Source organism: Patagioenas fasciata, chromosome 1, assembly GCF_037038585.1.
Source record: "Patagioenas fasciata isolate bPatFas1 chromosome 1, bPatFas1.hap1, whole genome shotgun sequence".
Taxonomy (NCBI): domain Eukaryota; kingdom Metazoa; phylum Chordata; class Aves; order Columbiformes; family Columbidae; genus Patagioenas; species Patagioenas fasciata.
In genome coordinates, this window is record NC_092520.1 from 169,389,296 (window position 1) to 169,416,476 (window position 27,181).

General features: G+C 41.0%; 1 protein-coding gene across 1 annotated transcript in view; it reads left to right on the forward strand.

The window, feature by feature from the left end:
- PLXNC1 (plexin C1) overlaps positions 1-27,181 on the forward strand; it is a 70,741-nt gene continuing 43,560 nt past the window's right edge. The window contains exons 1-9 of the mRNA XM_065839188.2: positions 1-1,175; positions 10,996-11,118; positions 12,509-12,643; positions 14,650-14,750; positions 20,092-20,206; positions 21,189-21,333; positions 25,271-25,340; positions 26,717-26,792; positions 26,913-26,966. Of these exons, the coding sequence (XP_065695260.1) occupies positions 225-1,175; positions 10,996-11,118; positions 12,509-12,643; positions 14,650-14,750; positions 20,092-20,206; positions 21,189-21,333; positions 25,271-25,340; positions 26,717-26,792; positions 26,913-26,966 (1,770 nt within the window). The 5' untranslated portion in view covers positions 1-224. The remainder of the gene's footprint in view (positions 1,176-10,995; positions 11,119-12,508; positions 12,644-14,649; positions 14,751-20,091; positions 20,207-21,188; positions 21,334-25,270; positions 25,341-26,716; positions 26,793-26,912; positions 26,967-27,181) is intronic.

A 27,181-nucleotide genomic window follows, 5' to 3' on the forward strand; every position in this document is an offset into this window, starting at 1 on the left:
TCGGCAGCCCTCCCGGAGGAGCCCGGCCCACCTCTCCCGTACAGGCACCCCCTCCTCCCCGCCCCGAAAGAGGAACTCCCCGCCCGCGCACAGCCCGGCCGCGGCGGAGGGAGAAGCGGCGGCGGCAGCGGCAGCGCCCGGCCCCTCCGCGCAGCATGGCGCAGCAGCGCCCGCCGCCCGCCGCCGCCTGAGGCGCCCCGCGGCGCCGAGCCGAGCCCGCGCCCATGGCGGCACCGCCGCCCGCCCTCAGCTGGGCGCTGCCCCTGCTGGCGGCGCTGGCGGGCGCCGGCGGCCCCCAGAGCTTCGAGCTGCCGGGAGCCCACATCGACAACATCGAGGTGAGCGGCGGCGGCGTGCTGGTGGCGGGCGGCAGCTGCCTCTACGAGCTGCGGCCCGAGCTGCGACCCCGCCGCCGCGTGGTGCCGGCGGCCGCGGGGCAGGGCTGCGGGGAGCCCCCCGGCATGCGGAGCAACCTGCTGCTGCCCTACGAGGAGGCCGGCGGGAAGGGCGTCCTGCTGGCCGGCTGGACCCAGAAGGACGGCACCTGCCAGGTGTGGGAGCAGCCGGCCTACCGGCAGCGCCTGAATCGCAGCGAGGTGGTCAGCTGCCTGCCCGACGGTTCCACCGCCGGTGTTGTCTTCCAGCTGGCCGGCGCCTGGTACCTGGCTGTGGCGGCCACCTACTCGGCTGGCGCCTATGGGATCCATCAGGGCTGCGAGCCCTCCCAGTCCGACGAGGCCACTGTCATCACGGTGCGCAGCATTGGCAACCTGGAGTCCAAAGAGGAGCTGGGCATCATCAAGCGCAAGGAGGAACCTTTGCACTTTGTTGACGCGCTCCAGTGGGGAGACCACCTCTTCTTTCCCTACTACAGGTTGAAGGTCAGGTTGGGCAACGATACGGAGCCACCGAGCATGGCTGTCCTGCGCCAGCTGCATCCCTCAGAGGGTGGCCTTACTTTGCAAGGGCACGTGTATTTGGACTGCGGGTGCAGGAGCCTCATCGTTTCTTCCAGCCTTGTTCGCCAGGGCGATCAGGGCTGGTGGGTGGGTGTTTTCAACCACAGCCACAGTGCCAGGGCCTGGAATGCCACCGCTGTCTGCATCTTTGGGATGGAGGAGATGAAGGAGCAAGCCTGTGCGTCCACACACTTCATCATGAATGGGAAGAGCTGTGTAAGTCTGGGCATCATTTTGCTAAGTTTTCTTTCTGCACACCGTTGTTGACACTGTTGTTGGTGTGGCTGGTGTTGCTGTGCATGACCCACGGGGTGTCCCTGACCTGGAGGCGTGTGAAGTTCGTGTAGAATTTCAGGGCCATGCCAGGCTTTGCGCATCAGCCCTGGCTCCATCAACCCTAATGATTGCCCCAGCACTTTGTTTCTGAAAATCTGATCCCTTACCAGATTCTGGAGTATCCTTACCATCTTCATCTCAGGAAAGATATGTTTGTGGGAACACCTGAGGGCATCTTGGATCAGACCTGAGTCTCAGGCTCCTCACTCAATGCATCCTTTTCTGTCAAGGTTTAGTCGTACTTCATTGTGTTTTCCATACAGCCTAGATAAAGCATCTCCTACCATATTCTGTGCATTCACATCTCATGTCATTGCAGCTACAAAAAAAAGCCCATCAGATTGACTCCTATGCACTGGGCTGTGTGTGTAGTTAGCCCCTTTGCTCACTAGTTATTTATGGTTGCTTGCTCAGTGGTAGGTGTTTCCCAAACCTCCCAGGATTGGCCTCGATCAGGAGGGCTCCCAGCCACCCCCCCAAACCCTTGTGCACAGCAGACAGCAATAGGCAGTGTGTCTGTTGTTGCGGTGGTTACATTTTCACAGGCAATGGTATCCCATGGAGATCCCCTGGTCACCTACTTCTCTAACACTCTCTCTTCAGATCCTTCCTCCTTTTGAGTGTGAGCTGTACACATGGAGGGCAGGGTGGGCAAAGCCACTGACTTTGCTGTGGCCATGGTAGATAGTAAAGAAAGGAACTAAATTGAAATGAAATTCAAGAAGCTAAAGATGTAATTCGGGAGAAGAAGATGCTTCTGCAAGGCCTATCCATGCCTTTAAGTCACAAAAGGAACAATTTTGCTACAGCTTCGAAAAGACTTCTAAGTGACTTAAAGGCGTTGGATACTGAGAAGTATCAGGGACAACTGCTGGGGATCAAGCAAACCATCATAAAGCAAGCCCCGGCCTTTTGTAGCTCCCTCACCATTCATGGACTTTTCAGCTTAACCCCTCAGTCCTCGCTGTGTTATGATGGGAGTTGGTTGGAAATTCCTTGAAAGAAGTGCAGTAGATTTACTGTCGCTTCTTGACTTCCGATATCTAGCCCATAGCAGAGTGCAGTGCTGAGATCCTTCCGAATACAACTACCAGGGGGCACATGTGATTCAGCCTGCTCCTCTCCCTACTGACTATTGCCAGTGTTAGAGCACGAAGTTATGAATGAGAACCCCATATGTGGGTGACAAAACTGTGCTGAAGTAAATACTGAAACTCTCGCAACAGAGCTGGAGCCAATCCTTTGATTTCCAGTGCCAGTTTATAGCTTATTGCGTGATTTCTGTGCTCTCAGAAGGCAAAATTGCTGAATGAATTTGAAGCCTCATCCTCATCTCCGAATACATATTTGTGAGTTGGATTCCTTGTTCCTAATTATTCATGAAGTTTCTTTGCAAGGTGCTTTCTGAGCTTGCAAAGCAGAAAAAACCCCACAGCTCCCTGGACAGCGGATCATTTATAAACACTTTCCAAAGCCCCACACTAGAAATTCCAGAAAAGTCTCATGGATTTCATAGGGTAACATAATGCAGGTAAGGTGAGACAGGTATTTCTGTCTGACCATTGTTCTTCTCAGTTTCCTATCCCCATTACCTCCCAGTGCCTGGATATGAAAAATCAATGATTCACTTATTTAAGGATTGGTCTGATTCAGATCTGACTCTGTGACTGCAAATTTACTTTCGTATCCTGAAAGGCATTTGCCTTTGGGAAATGTAGATTATATTTGGGTACAATGCTGAAGAATTCCAACTTTAAAAATTATTAAAAGGATTGTTTGCTTAACATTATGTCCCTAACCATGGTGATGTTATTAATCATGATATTTTGGCACAACAATATGTACAGTTTTCCACTGACAGGAAAGTGGCATTTTAATATTTTGTGAGATAGCAGGACATCTGGGTGTTGTGTAATAATATGACCTGTAACATCACATGGCTGATTATGCTCAATTTTTAAGCTAATTATATGTGCTTATGATGTATAAACATAGAAATAAATACATGTAGTTCAGCTTTAATGTGTTTTTTTATACTACAGAAGGTTAGACTAGGCTATTGCAGAGTAAGTTCGGAGATGACAGGCCCATATGCTGCTGCTTCTGGGTTGTGTTAGTCCAGATCCTTCTCCTGTCTCTCACCAAATCATGGGAGTCCCTGCAAACATGGAACATGCTGCTTTTGCGCTCGGAAGTGCACAGGCTTCAGAACTGGCAGGAAGATGATGCACAGCGCGTCCATCAGAATGCAGCTTGTAGGAGAAGTGTGTGCAGTAGCTGGCGATGGCTCTGGCCAAAATGTAGCACCTTGGCAGAACAGAGCTATCATGGGTAACTTGTAGTACAATGTGTAGGAATGACAGCAAGCAACAGAACTTAAGGTGAGCTTTGAAGATGAATCTTTTAAAGACAGTGTTGGTACCGAGCCAGTGAATGTGTCACAGTGTTATGGTTGCCTGGAGTGCAGGGCCTGTATAGTATCTGTGGTGATTTGTGGTGGGTGGACCATGCAGAATGTCAGTCTGACATTTGTGTTGCAGATACTGTGTGTTGTAGCGTGCGGTGGGTCTTAAGGCTTCTTTGCTGGGTACACTTGAATTCTGGAGCTCAGGTGTGATGAGGTACATGGATCATGGACATGGACTGTCAGTTTGTGTAGGAGTTGAAAGTATTTTTTTTCACTGCACAAATACAATTTGTAGTTTGAGTATATATTAGGGAGCAGCGGCAGTTTGTTTTCCTTCTGATCTTGTAATTCTTCAGATTTCAGTAATTATTCTGGTTGCCTTTAGGCAAGACATCCACTTACCTGTCTGCACTCACACAGCTGCTTGTATTTGCAGTACGTTGGCACCGTGCTTCCCAATAGTTCACTGCGCAAGGGACCTGGCCTGAGGTATTTGTGGTCCTGAATTCCCTGCTGTGCTCCTCCTGCATGTTCTACTCTAAACTCATTCCTGTAAGGTACTGAGCTTTCTGGCCCTAACCCAGCAAAGCACTTAAGGGCATATTTAACATTAGGTATATAAGTAGTTCCATCATCTTCATGCCCATGCTTTTAAAATTAAGCATGAACTGGAGCACTTCAGTGCATTGTAACCAAATTGCTCTGCATCCTGTGGAAACTCATTGTAGGTGTGTAATCTCTTTAGCCTCGCATTGCTACTTAGGCCAAAGTAGACATTTGCATTAGTTTTTAATTTTGGCTTTGAGTCTGATGTTGAAAATTAGTAATTTTTAAGATCTTTGCTTACCAACTTTAAAGTATGTGACTGCTACAAATTCTGGGGAATTGCTCCTTATGAGAACTAGCTAATTCTGGGTTTGTTTTGTGCAGTAGTGTGCACAAAGCATTTTATCCTAGTTGGATCTGTTTATTTTGGACAGAGATGATACTGGATTCCCAGAGACCTGACTGAGCACTAGCAAACATTTTTGGTGCATCACAATTTTGAAATCGAACCTCCTTAGCCAGTGCATAGGAGGAATGCTGGAATTTGTCACAAATTTGCTCCCAGAGCCAGTGAACTTGAAGAAAGGCTTTTTTTCTGTTGTTCCATGGTGGAATGGGAGCTTCTATAATCTCAGATCTCTCACAGAGATCCCAGGATCTTGTGGATCACAGCCAAGCAGATGAGTAGGAGAAGTGCTCAAATTAGAGAACATGAACAGGAGAGAGTTGTAGGATGTTACCAAACCACAACGACATATCTGGAAATTAGTTTTGCCATTAAAAAAATGTGCATAGGAAGGAAAGGATTCTGCAGTTTTTCAGATATATAGGTATATACCTGTAAGACAAAGAAAAGTTGCTGTAGTTTATATTAAAGTGTTTATTTTATGATGTGCAAAGGCTAAGTAGCTGTGATAGTTACTAAATTATAAACTGTTTCAGTTGGATTTTCATCTGCTCTTTAATGCAAGTAAAGATATATAACAGTCTGTTCTTTGAATTTTTGCTTTTTTCAGTGGGTGATAAATATGTGGGTTGGTATATGCCCCTTGATTTGTCAAGCATAATTTGGAATGCTAGGACAAATCTTAGCTGGTATAGCTCTACTGAAATGAGATTTTGAAGTCAACAGAGTCACATCAGTTTCATCATGGCTATTAATTTGCAGGAATGACATTTGAATTTGTGTGGTAACTCATTCCAAAATGATTCATGGCCTTTTATTTAAGGAAAGAATTACAGACTTCTAAATATCATTTGATATCAAAATTGATCCCGTAATTAATGTTCTAGTAGTAAAGTCATCTCCGGTGTGCTACCAGACTGCTAGTATTTAATCTGATGTTTGATAGATTTCTAGAGTGGATATTTCTGGAGTGAACATTTCTGTCCGGTTACTCAGAGTTTTCAGTTCATCCCTGTTTGGTGTGGGAGGTGAGCCATGGGCGACTTGTAAACTCTCACACTGCCTGGAAGAAGAAGAGTTAGTTTTAGTCATCTGGCTTCACTAGGTTTTCTTAGTGGAAATTTTTGAGAGCCTGTGGGCTTTTGAACAGTGGATTCACTCTCTTGGGATCACAAAGTCATTCATATTGGAAGGAACCTCAGAAGAGCTCACCAGTCCAGTCCCCCTGCTCACAGCAAGGTCAGCTCTGAGATCAGACAAGGTTACTCTGGACTTTGTCCTGTCAGATCTTGAAACCAGCAGGGATGGAGACTCCAAAACCTCTCTGGACAACTTGACCTAATTGTCCTCATAGGTATGTTCTTTAATCTCTTGTCTACTAGAAACTCACCCTGTTTCAGCTGTATCGTTATCTCTTGTCCTGCATATGCCTCAGTCAAGAGCCTGGCTTCCTTTCTCTGGTCCTTCTGAAATGGTCAGGCATGATATACCCCTGGTGAATCCATGCTGGCTTTTCCCAGTCACTTGCTGCTTCTTCTTCTTGTGCCCAGAAATGGTTTCCAATAGGATTTGCTCCATGATTTTCCCAGAGAAAATGTGAGACTGATCAAAGTGTAGTTCCTCGGGTCGTCTTTGTCTTTTTTTGAAGATGGGTGCAGTATTTGCCTTTATTCTGTTTGGAGACTTCACATGATCTCCAAAACTTTTGAAATGTGTGAGAATGGCCTTGCAGTGTCATCAGACAGTGTCTCAGCATCTTCCTGCAGATCCCATCTGCCCCACCCATGGACTTCTACAAGCTGAGATTTCTTAAGAGATCCCTGGCTTAATCCTTTTCCAGTACTGATTGTTTCTCTCCTCCTTGAGCTCTGTAGGTACAAAGGACTGCATGACCTTGCCAGTCAAGTCCAGAGCCTTGTCTGCATCCACTGGCAGTAAATGACCTGACCTGTTCAGCAGCTGCTGCACATTTTCATTGTTTATTCCTTTATTGCTCATGTGGTGGTAGAAGTTTTTCTTGTTGCCCGTAATATCCCTTGCCAGTTTCAAAACCAGGTGAGCTTGGGCTTTCCTAACACCAAACCCTACCTGTCCAGGGAGTTATTCCTTAGTCACTTGTTCCTGCTTCCACCTCCTTTATACATTTTTTCTGCATTGTAGTTCTATCATGACTTCCCTGCTTAGCTAGAGGCCATCTCCTGATAAGTCTGCTTGTTTTCCTGAGTTTTGTGTTTGAAGGAGGTTGTCCTGAAAGACCTGGTGGCTTTCCTGACCTCCATTTCCTTTCAAAGCTGCCTCTCAGGGGATCCCACTAACCAGTTCCCTGAGCAAGCTGAAGCCTGTTCTCCAGCTCTGTACACTGCTGGTTTTTTTCCTCACCGCCCTCAGGATTCTAAACCCAAGTTATTTCATAGTTACTACAGTGAAGGCTGCCATTGATTATCACATCTCCAGTCAGTTCTTCCTTGTTTGTGAGTAGCAAATCTGGAAGACCATCACCCTTCACTGACTTCATAGGATTGACAAAATCTGGGGTTCTATCTCCTTCACTTCACTCCCAGAGGTCTGTAGTCCTGATCTGCACTAGGGAGTGCCTGTGGTGTCTACAGGGATATGCAACAATGGGTAACAGTCCAATGTATGGAAAATCATTGGCAGTGTCTCTGCAATGTGGTGGATTTGAGCCCCTAAAAAAGAAAACCAAAACCAAACAAAGAACTTCTCTTGCTTTCTGCTGATCTTCTGTTCAAGCACAGTTGGTTTCAAAACCTTCCTTAATGGAGCCTGTTCTTCCTCACTGGTTATTAGGACACTTTATCAATTCTGCGAACTCAGATCTGAAAGGCCGAGGAGAAGGAGCATTTCTGCTGCTGTACAGTCACAAATTTCTAGCCTCCCACTATTTCAGGAGTCTCAGCCAACCCCTTGCTCAAGCAAAGCCTCTGGCTGTGGCTCTTGCCTTGTGTCATGAGGCTCAGGATCTTGCCTCTGCAAGGTCTCTGTGAAGACCCCTCTCATTTCCTGCTCATCCTCCCTGATTTTTTGCAGTCTGCTCACCTGGGATGGTTTGTCCCTCCAGCATTACTGTGCAGTACACAAATTAAAAGACCTCATGGAAATAAAATTTTGGAACAGTTCATCTCCTCATTCCTTATCCTTAAAAATGTTTTGCTGCATGCACCTGTATTTAAGTTTGTTACCCTCTGATATAATCAAAATTGATGCAGGAGGTTGAAAGGTGATGAAGTTAAGAAACAATGAGGTCTCAGAAGTTTTTTTTCTAGGAAAAACATCTATGTATTGTTCCAGTGTTGACTATTGCTATATGCTGCTTGCAAGTTTTGTGTCCTTATGTATAGCTGCATCTGTTCATTCACTCTGAATGCTCAGACATTTTACATTTTGGCCAGCTGCAATATGTTGAGTGCTGTGTGAGCTAAAAATGCTGTCCATCTCTCTGAGACGTGTGATATAAAATAATCAGGAGTAAATCAAGACAGAAAGTAGAAGTGTGAATATGGTTGCTGCAGCTGAAATCATACAGAGATAAATCTGAAACTGAGATGCAACACAGAAAATGAGTATAAATACCTTTCACACCAATAACCAAACAGCATAGGGGGGTGAACTTAAAAGCAAAATGCCAATTAATTCAGGAGATCTTTAGGCTTACCTGTGCAAGTGAAGATTTTGGGGGACTGTGGAATAGAACAGAGGGTCAGACTGAATAGTTAAAAAAAGAATGGTCTTCTAGAGCAATATTGTCTTTTCTTTTGCTTCTCTTATTTTTGTATGAGCCTGAAAATGTTACAAGCTAGACATATAGATGATTGTGGAGACGGGTGACTCTTCAAGTATAAAGGAAGTTTAAACTATAAATACTATAAAGGGTGGATTTAGCTGTGAAAGAAAAAGCTTGGGAAGGCCCTACAGTGCTGTAACCCCATTAGTCACAGTGGAAGAGGTAAAAGGGCTTGTTAAAAAAATAAATGCACATGGAAAAGGGCTGACAGAAGGGTGAAAGCAGCAGCTGCACCCTGGAGGGAATGGGCAAGCTGGAGAAATAGGTTGCAAAAGAGAGAAGGCAATTTTTGTTGCGACTGCCCACCATCTAAATTTCCCCTCTTCATATCTGTATTAGCTCAATGTCACATCGACCCTCCCTCTAGCAAGCAGAGAGAGGGGAGGAGGCTTATACATGTGTCAGTACTGGTTCTTCAGTCACATGAGGAGGATGCACTGATAAGACACTAGTTACTTTACTAGTATGTGGGTCAAAATAAAATCTGGCAGCAAAGCTTTACAGAGACTGGATGAGTCCTCCCTTCTTCTGTGATCTTGTTGTACAGAGTCTGCAAGGAACCTAAGGGTGGTTTGTTTTCCTTGCACTACTATAAAGTGCACTGCAGAAAAAAGCAAAACAAATCAAAGTCTTAATTCTGGTGGAAATGAAATCTTCGCCTCCTCAGTCCTTAACCTGAGTGAAGGCTCATTGTGTGCACCAGTGCTGTTAGCTTCTGATCAAATGAAAAAATGAGTTAACTTTTTCTACCTTGAAGTGTTTGCAATCCTCTATATCTAAAACAGAGCTCCATGGTACTGGAGTCTCATGCCTAAATGGGTTTTACTGAAGTTCTGTGTCAATACACGACAGTTCCTGTGTCTTCTTCCTGCTGCAAGAAAAAAAACCCAAACTTTAAATAAGAAATTTAATCAAGTCTTCTTTTACTCCAAGTGGCTGTTGTTGCAAGCTAATTAAAATAATTCAGGTGACTGAAAAAGATTTTAATTGACTTAGGATTGCCGTTCTCATAAAAAAAAAAAAAAAAATCTTTATGGAAAGACGTTTTGGGGTTAAGCCAGCATCCTAGCATGCAAGAGTTGAATTCAGCTGTTACTGTGTTATGGTTTCGCTTCATAACTTTGAGAAATGCCTTCACCTTTCTGCAAAATGTCAGTTTTAATGGTCCATTCTCACACTTTGACTTGTGCATTAAAGCAAAATAGTTCCTTGCACTCACAGGGTTCCAGTGGGTTTAGGAATCCGTCCTTGAAGCTGAGATGCAGAGCTTCTTAAGCTGAGCTGCAGGGTTTGTTCCCAAGGATGTGGTCCTACCTGAGCTCTTCCCCCACCTCCCTGTGCCTGCTGCTCCTTTGTGCCAACACTGACATCTGTGCAGCCACATGTTCATGTGATGAGGAGAATGACTCAAATTAAAATTTAGGTAGGTAGGTGGATTTACAGACCATTTTCTAGGCACATGATTTCCTTAACCAAGCTCACTTGAAAGCATTATACTAATAGAAGGGAAGGGGAGGTAGAACTTGGCTGCGGTTGGACCTATTTGGAGAGCAGGTGAGATCACACCTTTGGCAGCATCTGCCATGGAGGTTTGACTTAAAGCAATGACAGGACTGCAAAACGGAGGTGCTGCTTGCTAGGGAGAGATCTGGGCTTGTGGGGAGTGTAGGGCAGCGGCCATCTCTCACCTTGTGAATGACCTGGTTCTCTCATATCAGGGCTTCCTTTCTGCACCTGATCATCTACAGTCGGAGTTATTTGGTTTTGTTTTTACTTCCACAAGATACAGGGATTTCCTGCATGATGTTTTCTTTTGTGAGCTGCTGACACGTGTTTGTCGCTTAACTTCCTCCAGCTTGCATGGAGAATTGTAGGTGACATCTTGATTATAAAGTTCACACAGGTACATTTATGTTCTCCCTGACATGAACTTTATGCTGCTTTATCGCGTTTTTATCTCGTTTAGTATGCAAGTCTCAACTTCCTTTAGTGTAAAGCAGGAAACCAGAAAGGGGAGGATGAAGCTCCGCATTTTCTGACATATAAACACACAAAAAAAGTCTGTGTGTCTGAAGTGCCTCCTTTCTCCAGAATATTTGCATGCTTCTAAAAGGGGTGGCTGAATGTATCTGTAGCCCTTGTGGTAGGTGCAGCCAGGTGATGGCAAATCATGGCTTCGTTAGGAAGACTTGGAAATTCACAATAAGCCCAAGGCATTATGTTCCAAAAATGAGAGATTCTTCTGCAAAGTAACATGCTGCTGTTAGGCCAAGTCCATGTCCTACGGAGGTCGGTGATTTAACTGCAGTAGATGAAATCTCTATCACAGACGTGACCAGTTGCCACGTATAAAAAAGCAGCAGTCACATGTTTCATGTGCGATTTCCAATGATGTAGTTCTCTGAAATTATGTCAGAATTAAAATGTTACCCAAAGTGTTGTCTAAAGCTGGGATCTCTGTGAAATTCCTCTCTTTCTTAACTTTTTGCTGTAGAGGTGAATGATTTTGTAATAGCTTTCTCTTATATCTGATTTTCAGGAGGCACGATCAATCAAGAAGTTACCTACCTTGATTCACTCTGGATTAGTGGCTGTTTATGGCACAGTTGTTATGAATCAGATAGTTCTCTTTTTGGGAACAGACGATGGACAATTACTGAAGGTAAGCTGAGTGCGGCAGTTCTTCCCTTCTCCATCTGCTGCTGCTGCTGTGTTTAAGTGGGTAAATGTTTCCTTGTTTACACACTGTATTATAAACAGATAAAATACCCTGAATCTCTGCTTGTTGTTTGTTTGTTTGTGAAGTAACTGCCATATTGTTACTTGGAGAGCAAGATAACTTTCAAAAGCAATTATATATCCTACTTAAAATTCATGGAAACATTTCGTTAAACTGCTGATGCCCACAGTGTCAGTTTATGGACTGTGTAGCTCTCAGTTGCTCTGTCTTTTGTTTCCTTCCTTGCTTTGATTTTTCCAGTAGAAATATTAAATATTGTTAGGTTTTGGGAACAAGGAAAGGGAACATATTTCCTTGTTTGTTAGCCTATCTGTGTGATGTGAATAGCTGTCCGTTAGAGAGAAAAGTCAAGATTCATTTTGCCTTAGCTTCTGAATAGGTGACCTATGTTAGTTTAAATCAATCACCTAGAAGTAGAAGTCGTCTTATCTCATTATCAAACTTTTCAACCGTACAGTCAAATGTCTTTTATGCTTTAATTTTTTTCTGGGCTTTGCAAGAATGTGCATTTCCTGTCTACACTGCAAAGGATGACTCTCATTTTTTGTTTTTATTAAGGAGGCAGTTGGAGAGGAATATATTAGAGAGCTTGAAGAGCATTTGCCCATTTGACCTCACCCTGCTTTTGATAATGAAATATGAAATCAAAGTTTTCCCGTGTCTCCTTAGCACAGTGGAGATTGTGAACATATCTCCCTTGTTTAATCATATTTATGGAAAACCTTATATCAATGTTGGCATGCTTATTAACTTGCAAAATAAAGTTGCTGTTACTTCGAGTTCTCTTGAATTCTGTGAGAAGGGTGGTGGAAAACTGTAGAGTTGGGCAAGGTTAGAAAAAAAATACCACCTCCGATGTATACTCACAGAAGCCACATGTCCTGAAGACATTAATCAGTAACTTGTGTAGGTTCCTTTTTACATTATGCATGTCTGTCTGTTTTCTGAAGGCTAATACTTTCTTTTCCATTCATAGGAGTACTTAACACATTATGACTTTGGGATACAGGCATCTCTTCCACATTCACTTTCTGTGTCAATCAGGAGCATAGTTGGTGGGAGGGACATTTCATACACTAAACCAGAGCCAGATTCAGTGCAAAATGTCTCTGGCATGGATTCTGTTGAAATTCTCTTCTGGTGGCCTTTTACTCCTTCTTCCTGCAGTTTAAGAGCCACTTCAATAGGTGAATTGAATCAGGGCACAGTAAACCATCTCAGAAGCTCTGATGTAGCTGAAATTAGGCTTTTGTTTAAAATACTAACTGATAAATAGAAGGACTTGTGACTAATTTATTTTCATGTGTTTTAGGCTATTCTTAATGAGGATATGGAATCTAATTGCCCAGAGGTTTTATACGAAATTAAGGAAGAAACCCCCATTTTCCCCAAACTTCGACTTGATCCAGTAGATAATAACTACATCTATCTGTCCTCTGCCAATAAGGTAAGCACAATATTATATAAAATAATACATTCAAATAAACTACCGCTTTAAGGATTTCTGGTACTTTATAAGTTACGCATCAGTTTGGGTCAGAGTTAGACCTTAAATATCCAAATTGCAGTTGCTAGCTTTACATCTAGTATCTGGTTATGTTATCTAAGTTTGGGCTGCACTTCTGCAGAGCTTGGAAGAGCCTCCAGTGTCATGGTGCTGCCCATTGTTGATACACCCTTAAACCCATGCTTATTTGATGTCATTCTGTCGAGAGAGTCTTTGTTTCTCTTTTTCCTGGAGGCATCATGCAGAATCAATCTTGGAGGTAGCAATCAAAGCATGTAAACTCTTTGGACATGGAGTTTCTCTGAATTAGCAACCGAGTATTGACATGTCAGGGTTTGCTAGTCAGTTATGTAGTTTCTCATATGGAGAAATCTCATAATTTGAGAGATGGGTTTGAAATCTTAGTTCTGCTGAAATCAATGGTAAAATTCTCATCGTCTTCAGTTAGGCATAGACTTTGAAAGAAAAAGCAACAAACAAACAAACAAACCAGAAGCATGATCAGAAGTGATTAATGTGCATACATAGTGAAGCCAAGGCATTCAGCGATCCCTGGAAGCTCCTGCATGTGAGCAAACGCATCAGAGCTGCATCTCATGCAGGAGCCAGTGCAGTTAGTTGTTGGAGCACATTCTGCAGCAGGGTACTGAGCAGCAGCTCCACAAATTCAGCTCAGCAGTGGGGAAGATGACAGGGAAAACATAAGGACTAACTGTCCATCTTAGCTGGACAGGATTTCACCCAGCACTTGATTACCTTCACTTGGCATAAAATTGCTTTTCAAGCAGCGAACATAATGTTTTAGCCTGCTGGCTGAAGGAGTGGGTAAGTTGGTAGGAGAACTCCTGGCTGATACAAACCATCTATCACAAATGCAGGAGGGATCAATATTTCGTTCAAAAGCATGTGTAGATATTCAAAGTAAAGACTTGGATTTTCTTTAGCTTTGGTAAAAAGCAGGTTGTAATAGAGGAAAAACAGCTTTTGGGAATAAATGCCTTTCTCTAATCATCTCTTGGAGCTTAAATAAGGCTTCTACACTGTCTTTTTTAACTTGCTAGTAGTCTAGGCTGTTGGCTGGTTTCTGAATTGAGTCTCTCACACACCTTCAGAGAAATTGAATTTTACAAGATATGGCTGAAAAAAAACAGTAAACCGTAAATATAGTTCTGCAGAACGCCATGGATCTTTGTTTCTGTGCACAAAATATAACAACTTTTAATTCTTGCAGGTTTGTAAAAAATGGTTTGAATTAGGAATATTTTTCTTACTAATATAATTAATTAACGTTGTTATTAATAACATTATTTGTATTCAGTATTTGTAATCAGCTTTCTCTTTTTCTTTTTCCTTTCCTTTTCTGAAAATGGCTGGCTAGGATATTCGAGCTGAATGTACAAGTATAGCTACATACAGTATAGCCACAATTATCTACATTTACGTATTGAAATAGCATTTTCATGCATGCTACGTAGTTGCATGTGTTTGTTCTAGTGTGCACATGCAGTTACCTGACATGGTGATGCAAACACAGATGCATTTTGTTTTGCGCATGCATTTTTGGATGCACCTTCATCAATCATTTAAAAATCTCAGTTGTGATGAGAGGAAAATGATGTTCTGCTAAGCAGAACATTATTTGTAAAATATACCTCCTTTCTATTGTTATCTATAATTCACTATGCTGATTAGTTTTTCCTGCATTACTCTGTCCATGCTGGCCTTGTCATTGTCAGAGGAGTTTCATCATCTGATGACAAAATACAGCGTGTGTAAAATAGGCTGCATTTTTCTATCCAAAGGTCTTCTGGCAGAGGGGAGTCTATAAGGAAACTTTCCTGACGTTATCGTGCTTGGTTGCAGTCAGGTTTTTAATGGTAACCCTTAATTTCTCTGTTTATGGAGGCTGTTTTAATTCAGTGTGTGATTGCGTTCTTTGGTTTCAGGTAAGAAGAATACCAGTTGCAAATTGTGGTAGATATGTTTCTCAGAAAGAATGCTTATCTGCAAAGGATCCTTACTGTGGGTGGTGTTCTTCAAATCAAAGGTAATTTTTTGTATTTTAGATTTTCATATAAAAGCAATGCATTATTAGTCAGTGTACATTTTGTCTGTCTACTGTATTTTTATGGAATCAGATAGCCATAAATGTGAGACACTTTATTGTCATGTGAAAGGGAGCTCTGCACCTTTTGAAGAATACGTTAACCCTCAAATTTTTGGTATCTACCCATAAAATCTATGTTGGGTTAAAAAGGGTAAATTAATTTGGTTTTATAACAGATGTTTTTGCTTTCCAAACTGATTGAAAGATAAAATTATGTAGTCATATTTGAAGCATCTTGATAGCCAGGAGCATCTTGCATGTGAGAACAGGAAAGTGTGTTCAATTGTCTTCAGTATTCCTAGCTCCTTGCTTTGGAACCGCTGCCTTTCGTTTAAGTCAGAGGATAATTTATTTCTAAACACTTCATCCTCACGTTTGATTCATTAGCTTTGCTGCTTTGTTTGAGGCAGGCCTGGATGGGAGAAATGTCTGGGTCGTCAAGCCTAGTCTTGGCAATTGCAAGCAAACACATCATGTAAACCTACTCATAAACTAATCAAGGACTATCCTAAATTTAGATAGGCTTCTTGTCCTCCCTGCTTTGGTTGTGTGGCTGTCTGAATGTCTTGTTGTTCTGCTGGTTAAGATCTGCCTGCTCATTTTCTTCACATGTGTATTCATGGACAGGTTATACTCATTTGTTCTGGTGCTCACGCCACCTTGGCTTTCATAGGTTTTCCTCCTCCCTCGCACTTATCTCCCCAATGTTTTTGTGAAAGCAGTCTCGATTTTTCACTTTCATTTTGCTGTGCTAAAACAGCCAACATCACTGAGATCCTCTCACATAAGACTCACCTTTCTTAACTCCACTCCGATAGCAGTTTTGTGAAGTTTATGCATCCTTTTAAAATAAGGATGACCGGGACTGTCACAGTATTCCAAAGAGATTTCAGCTGTGCCTTACTCAGTGGTGTTTAATCAGTCTATCCAGGAAGCAACTCACTGTGTTCTGGGATCACAAATGTCTTTTTCATGACTGCATCATGTTGATGGGCCACAATCATCCATGATCAAATAATGCCCCCAGGTCCTTCTCTTCCTTTGTTTTCTTTCCAACTGATGAGTTTCCAGTCTATAGCACATATGGGTTGTGAGATTTCTGTTGCTTTAGATACATGTTCTTGTACTTTATGCTTTGAAATGTCATCCCATTTCATGGTTATCCAAGTTTTCCTGTGTGATGTTCTCATCCTCCTGTAAATGATAACGTTCCCAACTTTGTACCATCAGCAGATGTTGACTGTATAAACCTTCTTTTGTGCCAGTTCATCAGTGCTTAAAATATTACACAAAAGTGGTTATAAGATTGATTTTTTGAGGAATTCTGCTAGTAACCTTCTTTTAGAAGATTAATACTACCCATTTTGGTTTGTTCAATGTTAATGTGATTTTACTGAAGACCTGCTACTTTGTGTTTGCAAAGGTAGTTGTTAGAAGAGAGCAGGTGTTTATTCTGTAATGTGTTTTCTTCAAACTCTCTTTTTCTACTTTGTTAGAAACTGTATGTGTTACAATGCTAAGCTTTTCAGGCTTTTAGTTACCTTATGAAGAGTTTGCGAATAACAGTTATTAGTCAGTAACTCCTGTGTTTGTGAGGGGAATCACCAAAAGTTTCCATTCAACTGAAACAGAAACAATTTACACTTTTGGAGAAAAAATGAATTACTCTAATATGAATCCTTTTCAACACCCACATCATTTTTCACTGGTAAGCACTTAGCATCATCAAATATGTGGTTTTGAGAAAAAAAGAGCTCTGAGTGAATCTTTAGAAAAAGAGTAAGACGCGTTTTTAACCAGTATTTTAATCAAAGTACATACATGTCCACTAAAGCAATATATTCCATAATTATTTTGAGAACTTGGAAATAAATTTTATATTAAATATGCACTCCATTTTAAAAATAAAAATTACCAGCAGCACTTCATTTTAAAGACAGTGTGAACTCAAATCCAGTAATTTGGCGAAAAAATCCGCACATCTTATTGCAAGTGAAAACAAAGTGAAAAAAACATTTCTGCTGTTCCTATTTCTGCTCTTTCTCTGTAGTGACAAATATGTACATTTTCCTTCTCACAATCATTCAAAACGAGCAGTCATAGCAGTGTGTGATTTCTCTTAATGTTCATAGATTTTCTGTAAATTAATCAGATTTACCTGAAGTACGTTGAAGTTATTCCAATACAAGGCACTGATGTTTTACATGTATTTTCCATATGGAAATAACACACTATGTCTTACTTGTCTGACATGACCAGATTTAACTTGAATTTGGTCAGTGTTTGTGACACCTGTTGACTTCATTTAGGGGTTGGTACCTTGGAAAAGGAAGCCCAAACTTAATCTGAAACCATGTTCTCGTTCCATGAAGGAATCAGTATGCTTTAGCAAGGCAGAGAGGGCAAACACAGTATGATTTGTAGTTAATACAAGATTAGTGAAGCAGAGACTTAGGTAAATATGAATGAGCCAGTATGCATAGGCATCGTGTTATTATAATGAAATAAGAGGAACTTCATTCCAATTATGAAGAGGACTCTTTAGCAGTATAAAGAACTAGCTTGCTGTGAAAGATTAAAAATATCTTGACTCTGCTTTTCTCTGTACACGTATCTATGCATGTCTGAAATGCGATCCTAGGGTTTATACCTTATACCTTCATACTTGTATAGGGTCCAGTCCAGCTTTCCAAGAAAACCAGGCTCCAGAAACTTTCAGCTACTTCTGCAGCGTTGATAATTTTGCTTTCTTAGTAGTTGACTGAGTCTGTATGTCAATTTTCAGAACCACGTGGTTCACAAATAATATTTATCTGTTGTATTCATTCCAATGTGCTTACAAACATTATCAATTGTCTAAAAATAGAGCTATAACAAAACAATCTCATCTTTATGTGAGTGGAATTCCTGTTACTCTTGGCCTGTGCAGGGCAGTTGTGAGAATTTATGCTGATGTTCTACTCCGCCTTTGAGACTGTTTCCTAGAAAATGACCATTCTCCATGGCACATTGTTTGAGTGTTAAAGGTCAGCCTTTAGAGCAACAAAAGATACATTTTTCCTGGCATGAAGACAAGCGCAACCCTGGCTCCTGGGTGACATTACTTTTTTTGCTATTATACTCTTAGATTTTTTGGTGTAGATGAGGGAAACAAGTTCATTGCTTGTGTTCCTCAGGCACCTTAAGAAGACTAATAACTCTGACCTAGCAAAGTTTTAAATATTCAGCCTTATAAGCAGTTTTCTTTTTTAATATTTTAATTTTGGTGTCACTGAAATGCATATGCTCATTTAGTGCCAAGTATATGTTGCCTTGCATCTTCAGCATTATGATCCTCAGCCTGTCAGAAACCATAGGATCTCTCTCTCCTATACGTCATTGCCAGGGAAGAGTTATCTACCTATACATATCTGAGCATCTGGTTTATCCACATCTATTGATAACAGATCCCATCCTCTGTGGTTCTAAAACTGTGGTGCTAATGGACCTTGATGTTCCCAGTAACATGAGGAGAGATATAAATGAGTCTGAAATGTGACCTAGTTAAGACAGTTTGAAATATGTGAGGCATAATCTCAATTTCTTAAATATAGCTATGATCTGCATGTATTCACATGCAAAGCCCCACCAGGTTCTTGTGCAGCAGGAACTCAATTTCCTGAGTCAGACCACAAAGGAAGTGACCTTGCGCTTAACTGCATTCCAGTTGCCAGCGTCTTGGTCTACAAGGAAGAGGATTTTATGGTTTCTATAGTTTGTGGGGTTATTTGAGGCATTTTGGAGAGCAGCGGCTATTTTTCTTGAAAGTCATTCTTGTTTTATTCCTCTGGAGAGAAAACAGGTTGTTTGTACAGTGAACCCCTCATAGAAAAGCCTATGCTTTGCAAGTATGTACTCATTTCTAGTTTTTAGCAAAAGAATAATTCATAGAATCATAGAACAGTTTGGGTTGGAAGGGGCCTTCGAAGCTCATCCAGTCCAACCCCCTGCAATGAGCAGGGACATCTTCAACTAGATCAGGTTGCTCAGAGCCCCGTCCAGCCTGGCCTGGAATGTCTGCAGGGATGGGGCATCTACCACCTCTCTGGGCAACCTGTGCCAGAGTTTCACCATCCTTATTGTAAGAAATTTCTTCCTCATGTCTAGTTCATTAAGACAGATGTCACTGATGACATCATTGAAGCTATACATGCTTCTACATTTGGTAAAATAGTAATATGTTAAAACAATATCAAATGTTACATTTGTTTATAAATATTCAATTTTAATACTAAAATATTAAGATATGTGCAGTTAGCACTTGTCTTTAATTGATAGCTATGTGAAATTACTTGGAGTTAGTGTATGGATTTTTTATTAACTGTTCACAGCAGGCAGTATTGTAAGGATTCACTTTTCAAACTCGGTGATTATCTAATTTATATGCCTGCATTCTCTTTTTCTTATCGTGCTTTTAATACATGTAATCTTTGTAGTACTTACATATACCAGTGTTTCCTCGTTCTTCCTTAACATTCTGTTGTGTAGTTTCTGTTTCCTACAGTTTGGCATCTGTAACTTTTTTTGTTTGCTTTGTGCCATCCTGCTTCTCAGGTGAATTTTATTCTTGGAGGCAGAGAAATTTATTTTGAACTACCTTTTCAAACCTGGTACTTTTAACAAAGTGCACTGACATAAAAGGGAAAGATTACCATTCACAGCAGTTGATGACAGAGTTGATTAGGAAGGAGGATGCATCTCATCAACTAGACGCATCCATAGCATAGCTCTGCATCTGAACTTCACCCCTGTCTCCTCTTATACTCTTTGGAGAGAATGAGCAGCTTCTATAGTGTGATTCAGTTCATTTTTGTATGAATGTATAAAACAGGTTAGGTGAATTGCACCCTGAAAGAGCGTAAGTCTCCCTATTGAGTGTAGAGGGAACTGGGTGGTGAGAGTGGTCAGATCTAGAGTTGTACTGTGGATTAGTCAAGTTGGGGGTTATGAATTCCTTCCCAGGGTACTAAGTCCACTGTTACTGGCCAAGCATCTAATATTTGCTTGAATCCCATTGACTTAATCAGGACCCTAGAGCATACATCAATGCACTGTAATTTATTTTGATAAGCAGAAGAATTTGCTGATTGTTTTCCTGAAGCTTTTTGCAGTTGTAACCATATTCCTGTAAAAAATCAATAGTGTTCCTGTAAAAAATCAATAACATTAAATAAGTTGAAGTACAGTGTCTGAAGTCAAAGCCATGATAAGGAGGCTAGTATAATTTTATGTGTATTTTTAGGTGCACTTTAAAAGAAAATTGTACAGGGTCGAACAGGACAAAGGGTTGGTATGACATTTCACATGCACCTGATAAAGATCTGAAAATCCTACTACGTTTCCCTGCCAAAAATCAGGTATGTACACCCAGTTTTATATACATTTGTTTATTGTGACTTTAAATGTGTCATTTTGTTGCTTACTGCAGCTCCCCTTCTTTGTCACCACATTCCATATATTAATCCCTCTTATTTCAGCAATTGGCAAAGGTATGGGAAATCCCATTAAGCTGAATGTGTCAATCAGATAGACATTCACTTCCTCTCCTATAAAATGTATCCTGAAGCTACACTTTGTGATGTTGATTCAAAAGTTCATTATGCTGACAAAGGCAACGTTTCCATTATATCATTTGATCAACTATTTTAATATTTCCAGTGATTATGTATCAAGTGCATTATGTAAGTTCTGAGCTTTGTGACAAGTTGCAAAAATTCACTGGGACGCAAATGCTAACACAAATGCATCTTTAAGTGTTTAATATTAGTATTTACTCAGTATCTGTTCGCAGCTCACACAGCCATACTGAGTATTTGATTATCAAGTATTGTGACTGGCCACTTAATCTGCATGCGATTGTTTCTGGTTTCCTGATTGAATGCACTAATGTAATCATATTTGTAAAGCACTCTCAGCCAGAAACAAAGGATAATTCATTACAAGACAAATTCTGTTTCATAATTAAGTGCACTTTGGTAATGGATGCAAACGTTGACTTTCTATGAGGATTTGTACATTCTTACTCAAATGTTTCTAAGAGACTATAACAGCAACATTCTTGTTTTAAAATTCCAAATTATTGCAGATTACTCCCCTAACATACCTTACAGATCCATGTAATTTCTGGAAGTAAGCAATGCTGTATTTTTCAGGACTCTTTCTGTATTGCCTCTTCAGTTGGGAGACACGCTGTCCTTTGAGAGGCTACCTAGCTAATCATCTGTTTCCACTACAAAATTTTAATTTTGTACATCTCATAGTTCATAGTTTTATGTAAAAACAAGGTGTCAGCAAGTGTTCTAAGAAATCTGTTGTATTATTGTTTTTATTGCTTTGCAGGTTGCCGTGGCTGCAAGCGTAAACAAAATCATTACTTCCTGTGTGATCAAAATTGTAGAACCTGTTGAAATATTTTATGAAAATGTAGTGCTGAAAAACTCATCCTGTTTCTGCAATCTAACCACTCCAGTGATAACTGATAATGGTATGTTTTTCTATTACATGTATTTAATCCTTATGCACTGTCCTTTATTACTGAGGAGGACTGAACATAAATACAGGCCTAATGAGTGTGAGAGTAGGTATGGCTTTTTATTAGATGTCATTGAAAAGAAAGCTCGTGTTTTGTCAAATGATTTGAGTATACTCACGCTATTCTTGATAATTAAAGATTTGTTAAGATGGAATCCTTTCTAGAAGTAATAAAGCATGTTAACCTATGGCTAGAAGCAGCTTCCTCAGTTCAGCCTGTAGCAGTGCAGTGTTTTAGCATTAGGGGTATGTTTACATGGTGCCACTAATCACTGTCTAAGGAAACTTCAGATAGCTGCAATGACAATCAGGTTGGCTGGAGCTGTGGAAGCAGTGTTGGTCCAGTGCTCTGCTTTGACAAATTAACTCATCTTAACCCTTCTCTCATCTGCAAACAGAATTTGTTTTTGCAAGAAACTGCACTAGCATAAATAAGAGGAGAATCTGACTACAAATCTCTGTTCAATAAATAATCTTAACATTCAATTAACTGTTTCAACCTAACTTAGGCACTTGTGAGAAAGGGATTGTCCCATGTAGAGGGTTAGCAGAAAAATACGTGGTTCTGGGGCCATTTGACTGATACATCTTTTTTACTTGATTTCATTTATCTTTCTGAATTGTTCGTTGAATCCTTTTGCAATGGTTCTTATACTGCTTTGTTCACCAGTAGTTCTCAGAATTAGAGGCAGGAACCATTTGTATTGGACGCATGATGCATGTGATCTGTTTTGAGCATCTTATGGGCAACGACAAGTTTTAGAATGAGGTGGTAAATTACTGAATGTCTAGACTTTTGAGCTGTTCTCTAGGCTTTTGTCTCAGCGGTCAGATGATACTCCTGCACAGTAGAGTCTTATTTGACTAATAGGAGGAAAATCTCCCCGTTGCATTCCTTCAAGGTTCTGCATAGAAGCACAAAGCTTTTTTATTATAATACAGGTGTTGACCTTGACCCTTTTTAAAGTTGCTTATGTTAGAATACAAAAGAGAGTTTTAATCTAAACTGAGGGACAAAGATAGCAAGCTCAAGGATACTATGTGCTCTTAAGTGACTTGAAGAGGAAACAGAAAATTCAGATAAGTTCCTGCCTTTATCTTTTCCTAGATAATATAGCCCAAAAGACATGTAATAGTCTGCATGAATCTGATTCTCTTATTATGATTTTGTGTAGAAAGATGAATGAAATGTTAACCAGAACTTACAATGACCTGTTTTTCTGAAGAGCTCAATACTGCAAAGAGCTCTCTCAGGTACCCTTGCCCCTGAAGGAGGGTCCTTGAAATATTGGGATCTTGGGAGCTCATCCTATGGCCTTTGTATGGTAAAAGGTCCTCTGGCATCACACAAGCATTGTGTCAAGTTCCTGTCCAATATTAATTTGGGAATCAGGAAGAAAAGACTTTGTCCCTAGCAGGTGACAGCTAGGGTGATATCCAAGAGTACTCTGGTTTATTAAGTAGTCTTTAGTAAACACTATTAGTGGATTTTGAAGAGGGACAAATGCATTAGAGAAGAAGAAAATGTCCTTTATTGACCCAGTCCTGAAAGCCATGTTTTCTTGTAAATATGGAGTACATTGTTTTGATTCTTTGTCTTCTCGGACTAAGGCTTTCTCTTACTCCATTAGCAGGTTTTCAGAATATAGTGTTACAGAAGCCAGCTTACCTTGCCTGTCCTTTGTGCCAATGAGCCCTTTGACAGTGTTAACCAGAAGGCTGTGAGCTTAGCTACTGCCTGCCAGTGTTACTGCCACTCACATGCTCCTATGAGCTGAGATATATTAGTGGATAATGCAAGCGTGGAAGTTATATTGACTGTTTATGGTACCTTGTCTAAAGTGACCTCAGTCTTGCAAGAAGATGCGCTTGCAAAAACTCCCTCAGGTCTCATTTCTAGAAAAAAAACATCTTGAAAATACCTGCTACTCAGTACAGTCTGATGCATTTTGAAAGGTCAGCCCAAGCCACACAGAAAATAATAGGTTCCATTAATTTCACCACAGATAAAATCAGGAAACCATATTGGACAGTGATGTTTTTAAAGTATTTATACAAACTTCAAAGATAAGACAAACTCTACCAGAGATAGATAAGTTACTTTTACTTACTACCGCTAGTGAAGTACTATTTTTCAGTAGCTCATGGCTTGAGACCCTTCTCATATAATGACTTGGGCAAGTGTTTTAGGTAATTTTGTGCCCAACATGTCAGATTTCTGCAGATACATAGATTTCTGGAGATGCAAACAGGTGCTTGATGAGGGATTTCAGAATGTCTGTGTGTGCTTATCCACAACTTCAAGCATTAAAATACCTTTAAAAATCAGACACTTTGCTACCCATGTAGTAAGATATTTAAGCGTATGACCAGTCTCAAGGGCTGTTTCTAGCAAGCAGAGCAGGTGACCTTTGCAGTGAGCACACAAGTGCCACACTGACATGTTGCATCAGGGGAAGCTGAGATTGGATATTAGGAAAAAATTCTTCACAGAAAGGGTTGTCAGGCATTGGAACAGGCTGCCCAGGGAAGTGGTGGAATCACCATCCCTGAAGGTGTATAAAAGTCATTTAGATGAGTTTCTTAGGGACATGGTTTAGTACTAGAGTTAGATTCGGTTATGGCTGGACTCAGTGATCCTGAGGGTCTCTTCCAATTGAAATGATTCTGTGATTCTATATAGCCAAAGCTGGTTTTCATCTGAACAAAACAGCCTGTGACAAAGCTTTCTGTACCTTTGCAAGGTAGGTGTACATTTTATCTGTGTTACTTTCCTGGATTAAAAAGCCACCTAGTTCTTAGCATAGAGAAGCCAGAGAAGTCTGCACACATGGATTTCATTTGATCTCAGGCAGTCATTCATTTTGCTGATGTACACATCTGCAGGCACACAGATGAAAAGGACCATGGCCTAAGTGGCGTATATCTAACTTTGCTTTTCTATGTGGTATTCTGCTCATGGGAGAAGATACTCTTTCATTCCACAGCTGCCAGTGAATTGTTGGTATAGTAATTGCTAGCTGAAATAATGGCAAATTGACTCATGCAATCATAAAAGATTTAAATAGGATGAAAATTACTACTGCATAGATTACAAAAGAAGAGTCTGAAACCAAGTCTCAGACAGAAAGAGAGACAAGTATGGTATGTTGGGGCCTCTCGTACTAGAACAGTGTGTTGTGTTAGAAGCCTGAATTTGGGGCCTGGCTTTGCTACAGTATACAATTGTGTGCTCTTCAGGAGATGATGTTATATCCCCACTCCATGGTAGCATTTCCTTATCTGTATCCTGACAGTAACATTGCTTTTGTATGCCATGCAGTGGTAGCATCAGCTTAATTAATGAGTGTGTATAAAGTCTTGGAATAAATCAGCTGAATGGTGCTATGGAAGGACCAAATCTAGTTATTTTTATCAGTCAAAAGTGTGAGTGAATGTGTGTATGAGAAGTTGCGTACCATCCAGAGACCAGCTAGAGAGGACCTACAAGAAGGCTGGAGAGGGACTTTTTACAGGGGCATGTAGTGATAGGACAAGGGGTAATGGCTTTAAACTGAAAGGTGGTAGATTTAAATTAGATAAATGGAAGAAATTCTCCATAATGAGGGTGATGAGACACTGGAACATATTGCCCAGAGAAGCTGTGGATGCCCCATCCCTGGGAGTGTTCAAACCCAGGCTGGATGGGGCTTTGAGCAACCTGGTCTAGTGGAAGGTGTCCCTGCCCATGGCAGGGGATTGAAACTAGATGATCTTTGGAGGTCCATTCTAACCCACGTGATTCTGTGACGATGATGATGATGAAGGCGCATGAGCTTTCATCTCAGTTGGTTTTTTTTCAGTTATTTCTTGTAATATCCAGCATATGTCTAACAACCATGTTTTTACAGATTGTCTGGTTCTTGAAGCATCGCTGTCCTCAAGCTCTTGGAATATGACACAAACAGTTCAGTTGAAAAAGTAAGACCCTGGTTCCTATTGAAATCTAATGAGGAGTTCATGTGTGTGTGCGGGGAGGGGCACTGAAGTGTCATCATTTCTAAAATTTATTTATTAAGGAAATAGATTTTACTAATGGTAGTCAAATCCCTTTCCTTGGTCAATTTCCTCCTTTCCCCCCCTCCTTTTTTTTTTTTTTTACTGTCCTTAGAAAGCTACTTCTTCTGATAACCCTTTTATTTAATGGGACCCTGGCAGCCAGCTGTAGGAGAGTCATTACAATGACTGAATTTATGACAAGTGCCTGAAGTGATAATAGAGGATGTCACAATGGCATTAAAATCCTTTTTGTCCTTGTGGAAAAGGTAGGCCCCTGGTACTCAGGATAAGACCTAGATCAGAGGAGTCAAGGGATTCTGTGAAAGTCACTTTATGGAGCTTTTTTTTTAATTGAGCTGGATGCAATTTAAATGTGGTCCATGGATAGCGTGAATACAATGAAGCCAGAAAGTAGCATCTAATCTGCTAATAGGAATAATGAATACCTATTGTTCTGTCCACATTATTTTTCAGAGCCATGCTCTTTGTTGAGAGTTATCAGTAGAAAGCATTTGTGCCTAGTACCTGGCCTAACCCTTTATGATATGTAGTTGTTAAAACTTAGATCTGGCTAACATACGCTGTAGGTAAATACAGTATTCCTGTGTCTTCCCTATACAAAGAAGCTAATTCATAGGCACCTGAGTTCAAATTGAACTCTTGGGATTTGGGAAGCGGCACATCAACCTCCATGTCCCTGGAGCAACATGAGGGAGCAACTGTCTTTCTCTCAATCAGAGCATTTCTCAGCATGAATGGAGAGGGCCTGTGCTGCTCTTGGCTCTCCTCCATGCTGACTGATGCATTGCAAAGCAAGATAGGGACAAACTAGTTCCCAACAGGCATATTTTTTGGTAGCGGAAGGCAATGGCAAATTAGCAATACTTGCTAGCACTACACACACAGAACAGAAGTTCAGGCAAGCTGTGAAAGAATCAGTAATGGCTTTCTGCCCTTTTCTGGTTAAAAAGCACTGTCTGGCCACTTATGTGCTGGAGAAAAGTCCAGCAAAATGAAACACAGAGTGTTCCATCTGCTTCATGCTTTTTGGAAATTTATGGCTCTCAGCATCTCAGCACAGATTGTATTTCATACTGAATTTGTCCTCAGAATAAGCACAACACAACAATAGGCTTGGAGAGTAAATGCAGGTTATGTGTTTTTCACTTTTCATTACTTGATTGTCAGGTTGTTCTCTTGGGTTTGTGCTTTTTTCTGTCACTTGAAATTTCACATTCAAGTCTGAATCTAGATTGAGATCCGGTGTCTTACAAAAACTCTGTTTTCTGTGTTACCAGCTGCTCACGCTGTATACACAAGGGTGAGTGTGCCAGATGTAAATGGACGCGTGTCTCTCCTGCCACCACCTGCCAGGTGAAGTTTGTTGGGGAGGGCTGGAATCCCCTGTGATGCCTTCTCCTTGTGTTTTTTAACATCTGAACTGCAGTCTGTCTCTTCTTTGTCCTGACATGGAGAAATGCTGATTTTTTTCAGGATAGTTGCAATGCGGCTGCTCCGAATGGGATCACCACTGCACAGAAGACAGAGGTTAGTTAGCATTTTAAGATCGGCATTATTTGGGTTCTGTGAGTTGGGGGAGAAATTTAGGTAAAATGAGAGGACTTTGCAGGAATAATAGAGATATGGATGGGGAGGCAGTCAATTGGTTACACAGAAAGTCAATGCAGAACTTGGATGGATACAATTTTTTTTAGTGTTTTGTTAATGCTTAAAGATACCAACAGAGTTTTGCATTTCAGATC